The 7,469-nt window shown below is 25.6% G+C and overlaps 1 protein-coding gene across 1 annotated transcript; it reads left to right on the forward strand.

Moving 5' to 3' along the window:
- Nucleotides 1-3,996: 3,996 nt before the first annotated feature.
- Nucleotides 3,997-6,967, forward strand: LOC145842434 (mitochondrial import inner membrane translocase subunit Tim16-like). Its single transcript, XM_082949880.1, has 6 exons — nt 3,997-4,083; nt 4,978-5,062; nt 5,184-5,329; nt 5,512-5,577; nt 6,125-6,197; nt 6,639-6,967. Exons 1-5 carry the CDS (start codon nt 4,081-4,083, stop codon nt 6,191-6,193), a joined length of 369 nt encoding a protein of 122 aa, XP_082806006.1. The 5' UTR covers nt 3,997-4,080; the 3' UTR covers nt 6,194-6,197; nt 6,639-6,967.
- The last annotated feature ends 502 nt before the right edge of the window (nt 6,968-7,469 follow it).

The following is a 7,469-nucleotide window of genomic DNA, read 5'->3' on the forward strand; positions in this document are numbered from 1 at the left end:
TAGAATGACTTCTAAAGGGGATTTTCCTTACCTTGAAAAATGTCAGGCTAAATTGGTCCCAGTCAGGCTAAATGAAAAAAAATTCGCTCACGAACCCTGTTAATGGATCAGCTTAAAAATAGGAAGTAAATAAAGAAGTTTAAAAATAATTCTTTTATTGATAAAAGCAGTTTAATTGTCCTACAAAGATAAGTATATCTAGTTTTACAAGCAGTACAACAATCAAAACAAAGTTTTTTAAAACTTGAAATTTTATCTCAACTAGGAATAAATTGTAACTATGTATTTTGATAAGTGATCACAAAAAATGTTATGACATTACAAATTAATCTCAAGTTATTAAGAGAACAACTTTGTGTTTAATTTTACATTGAGTACTTTTTTTTACAAAGTAAAGTCTCAAAAATTTCAGCTTTTCTAAGTACCATTAAATTTTTATTTTATATTTTTATCTAGTTGCCTCACACTAAAGCTAACTCTGGCTAGTTAAAAGTTTCTAAAAATTTCAGTCCAACTAAGACTAGTTTTAACTTTTTAGAAGACATTAGGCTGAATCAGGATAGTTAAGCTTTTTTGAGGAGACTCCAGTTTAAGATTTTTTGAAACACTTTAGTTTTTATTTTGTTTAAATTAGTGATGTACCGGACTCACTATCCGGGTCCGGGTCCGGCCGGATATTGCCATTTTTGTCTGATATCCGGATCCGGCCGGACTCTAATTTGAAAAAAAAGTCCGGATCCGGTTCCGGCCGGATTCTAATTTGAAAAAAAAGTCCGGATCCGGTTCCGGCCGGATTCTAATTTGAAAAAAAAGTCCGGATCCGGGTCCGGCCGGATCCTGAAAGAGATCCGGCCGGACCCGGATCTAGTTAGTAAAAAAGAGCATATTGAAAAATATTTTTTTTAAACAAACCCTGTGTTAATTAATAAGAGTCATTTTCGTCACTTAAAATTAAACACCTACCCTGATTAGCTCATTTTGTACACGTGACTAATTTACACTTGTTTACATTTAAACTATAAAATAAACATTTTAGAAATGCAACTCTTTACATATGTTGTAAGATTGAAAACTTTTGAATGAATACTTGCATTATTTGTTGTTTAAAGTTGAGCTCAGAGAATATTTAGAGTTAATACGGTTGAATGTACGAGCCAATGAGAATCATATGACGAAATGTTTCAAACTAAATACTGATGCAACAAAACATCAGAACATGACAGGCAGATGTAGGCAGTTAGTTAGTTTGGTGAGCAGCTTGAAGCAACAAAATATCTTGAACATTTTGTGAATGCTTATTGTAAGTAGTGTTTTGTTTTAAAAGTGAATATTTCAACTGGTGTTTAATTGTTTAAATATTTAAGCCAGGTTTATAGTTTAATAGTTTATGATAAATTTTACAGTTTCTTGTTTACTAAAAGTTTTATTTAATTTTTTGTATATTGTTTTAAGTCTTTTGAAATAGATTTAAATAGTTTCCAGTTTTTAAAGTGTTACCAAAGTAATTAATAATTTTGTATATGCTAGTATTTCTTGTTGTGTTTTATATAAAAGATTCATCACTCAAAACTGTCGTTTCTGATTATAGAAAGTAGTCTCAGTTTGAATTTAGTATTTGTTAGATATTAATTATATAAGGTAGGATTTAATTATGATTGGAACTACTAAAAAGTTAAGTGTACCACAATCAGTCCACAACTTTACTAGCAAATTGTCAAACTTTGCTAGCTGTTATCTGATTATTAGATTAAAGTAACTTTGAAAACCTCATTCTGACTCAGGCTTGTTTATACTCACTCTAGCTAGTTTTATTGACTTAAACAGTGGCAACCCTGCTAGTTTGAAAATTTTTGGTAATTTTAGAAAATCTTGGACTGCCTGCCTCAAGCTAGTTTAGTTTTTCGTAAAAACTCAGGCTAGTTTTCTTTTAGATTTTGAATGAGTTTGAGCTGATCCAGTTTTCAATATTTTGTAATTTTCTAGTGTATTTTGTTCATGAACTTGATTTCAGATTCTTAATTGTAAATAACACCTAAATTTGTAAACCTTGCGGCTAGCTGTTCTACTTATTATTAGATTAAAGTTATTTTTTTTAGTTTTTAAAAACCTCATTGTGACTTAGGCTAGTTTATACTAATGATGTACTGTACTCACTATCCGGGTCCGGGTCCGGCCGGATATTGCCATTTTTGTCTGATATCCGGATCCGGCCGGACTCTAATTTGAAAAAAAAGTCCGGATCCGGTTCCGGCCGGATTCTAATTTGAAAAAAAAGTCCGGATCCGGTTCCGGCCGGATTCTAGTTTGAAAAAAAAGTCCGGATCCGGTTCCGGCCGGATTCTGATTTGAAAAAAAAGTCCGGATCCGGGTCCGGCCGGACCCGAAATTGTGGGTCCGGTACATCACTAGTTTAAATGTATTTGAATTGACCTAGTTTTAAATGTTCTAGTATTTATTTTTTAGAGACTTTTATTCACTATCATTATTAGTTGTTCACTATTTCTGAGTGTTCTTTAGATTTAAACTCTAGATCTGGATCTATTGAGATTTAAATTGAAAAAAAAGAGTCGATTCTGAATTGAAAAAATGTTTTTTAATTGTTTAGTTAGACCTGAATTTAGATTAAAGATATGGATCTTGTCAATCTAATTTTTTAACTTAGCTTTGCTTAAATAAGATCTTTAATCTAAAATATGGTTATTTCTAGATCTTGGCAATCTATGGTCAGATCCAGCTATTGGATCTGGTGGAACACTGACTGTTTAGTTATTTTTGTTCTATCATTTTATTTTTGTTTATTTTACTGTTTTGATTTCAACTATTAGATAAAAGTTTCCACCTTGCTGCTAGTATATAAAAATATGAAAAAAAGTTTACAATCACTTAAGAAAGTTATGTACAATATATCAACAATAAGTTTTATTTTTTGCACAGTAGATATTTAAGTTCAAATTTTTTTATAAAAAAAAATTAAGGTTTAGTTGGCTGTATAATTGAATCACATATTTAAAGCTTATAATTAAAGATAAATAGTTGGTTGAGAATAGAGCAAAACAGATGAAATGCATATACAGTGCTTATTCTTTTATCCGGACACGTTGGGCAAGATTTTTCTGTAAACATGTCTGGATAACCAAAATTCCGGATAAGTACAAAAAATTAACTTTTTCATATATTAATATATTTGCTGCATATAATGCAATGCATAATAAAAGTGTTATGTTAAAAACAAATACATAGTAATTGTTAAAACATTTTAAGCAAAGAAAAAAAACTGACATGAAAAAAAAACAAAATTTTTTGACTAAGTATAAAGTTAATTAAACAGAAACATATCACTCCTAACAAACTTTTTTTTTTCAAGTTTTCTTAAAATAAAAAAAGAATAGACATTTGTTATATAGTTTTTTCATGTTTTTCAGTATTGATAAAATCATTATAATTTTCTTACAGCATGAAAGCTTAAACATTTGTATTATATAAAAATGTTAGTCTTTAACGCAGAAAACTCTTTTGAATTTTCTTCTGACCCAAACTGTCCGGATAAGTGAATAAGCACTGTACTAAACATATTTTTAACATCTAAAATTTTTTTGTGCAAATAAAAATACATTATATGTACTTAGCAAGTGATCAATACACACTGGCTTAACAATACTCCTGATGAAATTTATTTTTGAGGCTTTTACATCAACTCAGACTGACTCATGATAGTTTTTGGTCACTTAATATTATCTCTTGACTTTATTTTGACCTGAACTAATTAAACCTATGGTATCTGAAAATTTTTGTAAGCTTTGAAATATGTAAAACCCTTTTTAACTTTGTTTGTTATAATTAATATTTTAAATAATCTGTAAAACTTTTAAATTAAGCTGAACTTTACATAAATTAAGAACTTTTTAACAAAACTAACTATGTCTTTATATAAGTATATTTATCACAAAAGTTTTGCTTAGATTTTTTTTTGATTTCTTTACTATCAATAAGTATAATTTTAAGTTAAATTTTTTATTTATTAAAATTTGATTTTTAGAAACTAGAAGTAGTGAATTTGAAAAATTTAACTGATCAACTTAAATGGTAAGTAAATGAAATGTATTTCTTTTAGTTTTTACTTAAAAGACATCACTTTAATTGTAGTACATAACAGTTTATATGACAACAGACTCAAAATTGTTAAAAATAAGTTCATTACATTTGTATTGAAAATCTTTAAATATTATTTTAATTTCAAATAAGTTAATAAATATGTTTGTTGATACAAAAACTAAATTTGAAAAATTTTTTTGAAATTACAACTAAAAAAAAAAGATATTTGATCTGTAAATATTCTTTTAAAAAATATTAAATTTTTTTCCAACAGAGAAAAAGAAACAACTTATTTTTTTTATACTTTTTTTAATTAAAAGTTGATAATATATGTTTGGTACCATAAAATTATTTTGTTTATTGTATTCTTTGTTTGAATTGTTAAAAAACTAGCAAGATTTAGTTATATTTGTTTTTAAATTTTACACTCCTTAGCAAACTCAGGCTAGTTTGATTTTTTTAATAAGAACTCAGGCTAACTTATATCAAATTTGGATAGTTTTTTTAAACCCTAAACTAGTTCTAATCTTTTCAAATAAATTAATTTCTAAATCGTTTTTAATTTTTAGATGTCAAGTTTTTTTTGTTAATACTTGTTTTTTGGTTTAAGCATTCAAACTGTATTTTTTAAATTTTGGTATGAATTTACTACTTTCTTTTTTTTAAAAGTAGTAGCTCTGTCTTATAACAATGTGTCCAAATAATTCTAAGTTGTATGCTTTTACTAGATTTTATTATGAAAATAGTTTCAATAAGTTTATCAAGTAAGTAATTTGGTTAAAATATAATGAATAAATTTTTTATATCAAATTATCAAAATTTTGTTTTAAAGTTTATTCATTTTTAAGTATACTTTTATATTTAAATAAAAATGATTTTCATTAGGCTGGAAATATTGTGAAGATTATTATTACAAGTGCACAAGTTCTTGGTAGAGCATTCACTAGAGCTGTCAGAAATGAATACCAAGGTAAGTTAAAAGTATAAGCTATTTTTCTATGGTTAACTGAAATAATAAGTATAAATTAAAATTTTATCTTACATACTTTATATAATAAAATGTTTAAAAACTACAAAACATAAATAAACAGCAAGCCAGGCAGCCGCAAGTAGAGCTGGTAACAATAAAAAAGCAACTGAGCAAGCTGCATCAAACTCATTGTTTGGAATGACATTGGATGAAGCAAAACAAATACTTAACGTAGACAACATAACCGACGAACAAAAATTAACTGAAGTTAGTAGATTTATTAAACAACAAATTTTTTTTTAATTTAGTCACTTACATCGCATAAAGTGTACTAAATTATGATACTTTGAGTATTTAACTTTTATTATATTATCAACTACAAACATTAATTTTAGCTAATTCAAGAACTTATAGCAAAACTATCACTTTGTTCATAAAACTTTATTCAGACCTATGAACACTTAATGAAAGTCAATGAGAAAAAAGCTGGTGGAACATTTTACTTACAATCAAAAGTAAGTTGTTATATGTTTTTGTATATTTTATTTTTCAAACAAAAAGTACTGATAACTACTACTAATACTTATTCTTTCTTAAGTGACAGCTTTCTATCATTATTTAGATAGTTTTCCAATTTTTTGTTAGTTTTTTCTCTCTATTTAGTTAATTCAATAAAAACTAGTTAGGTCAAGTAAGGCGTTTGTCGAGTCTAGAATTTGTTTTTTTTATCAAAATCTTTTGCATATTATCAGTAAATTTATCAAATTTAAATCATAGTTATTGTTTAGATACATGATTTTTATTATAGAAAAAATATTTTTATGTTCAAAATTTTTATTAGACGTGTATGCTTTAAAAAAACTTCTTAAACACCACACAAGATTTTTCTCTGTACTTATGGACTAAAGTTATAGTAATCAGTTAAAAAGAATTGAGTAGATATTTAAACAAGTTTGACTTTTAAGATAGTAAATTTTCAAGTTTACTTGTTTTTTCTAGGGTTTTAAGTTACAAAAATGTTTTCAAGTGATCCCATTTTAAAGAAAAAATACTAATATACAGGTTTATCGAGCAAAAGAAAGAATCGATATGGAGCTAGAAAAATCGTCCAAAAAGAATAATGAAGACTAATTAGGTATTTTTGTCATGTTTTTCTGTTAGAGAAATTAAAAGATAAATAATAACATTTAAAAAAATTATTATCTATTAAAAAACTCAAATTGTTTACACCAGTTTTTATAAACGGTTGTCTAAACCTAAAGTATACTAGATAACATTAAAAGTAATAATTTTTATGTATCTCGAAAATCATTTTGTTTTTGTTAAGTTATTTTAGAAATAATTTCTCAAAGCTTGTATAAATATTTCAAACGTCAAATACTAGTTGATGTAATTTTTGATAAAATATTTAGGAACTTTTGATATTTTTTCTAACTTGTATTCATGTTACCTAAAACTGCTTTAAAAAAAGTATAAAGTGGTAAGTCGTAAACCAAACAAAATATAGCTTTGAAAATCTTAAAGTAATTGTTTTAATTTGAGGTAACATTACCAATATTATTATTTTTTAATACAGAATTGAAATCAGCATGCTTGGAAAGTTGACTTGGTTTTTATTTAATTTATTTCTGAGCGAAGTTTTTAGTAAAATACGTTAGGTTGTAATCGTTTAGAATTATGAAAATGTTTTATAAATAAATCCTTTACTTTAAATACTCTTTGATTAACTTTTTTACTAGTAAAACCCTTTTATATATGTAAACGTTGATAAAGTTTCTTTCATATCCTTTACTTTACTGTTTTTTATATAGTTTGATATAGTTATACTTGATATTAGCTTGAATTTTTTTTAAACATTTTTCAGATGTGTACTGTATGCAAAGTTTAATTATTAATAAAAAATGTACAAACATTTATGTTATTTTGAAAACAAATTAAAATCTTAATAATTTTACATATATATATATTTATTTATTTTTAACCATATATTACACTTACAAGTTAGACGCTTTTTTAAGTACTTTAAACAAATTAGTCAATATGGTAACTGAGTAAAATGGTTTTAATTGTTTTTGAAAATTTAAGATAATGTAAGAATTTATTGTTCAAATATTTAAACTAATTATTTTTAATAATATTTTAAAAACTTCAATAGATCTCTTTCAATGTGATGTTTATTTTAATTAGTTTGACTTCAATTAGCTTTTTAACAGTAAACATATTATTTATATTAACTGTTTATTAAAATAAGGTTAAGTTAAGTACCGTTTAAGTTTTTCATAAAAACTACATAAGATTATTAAGACCTTTTGTATATTTATAAGAATAATTATCATTTGTATAACTTAAGTAATTTAATGTTATAGATTTCTTTGTCTTCAATATTTTTGGTAATTTAAGCCAGATA

This window comes from Thalia democratica, chromosome 8 (assembly GCF_965202585.1).
Source record: "Thalia democratica chromosome 8, ktThaDemo2.hap1.1, whole genome shotgun sequence".
In the NCBI taxonomy this organism is placed as follows: Eukaryota; Metazoa; Chordata; class Thaliacea; order Salpida; family Salpidae; genus Thalia; species Thalia democratica.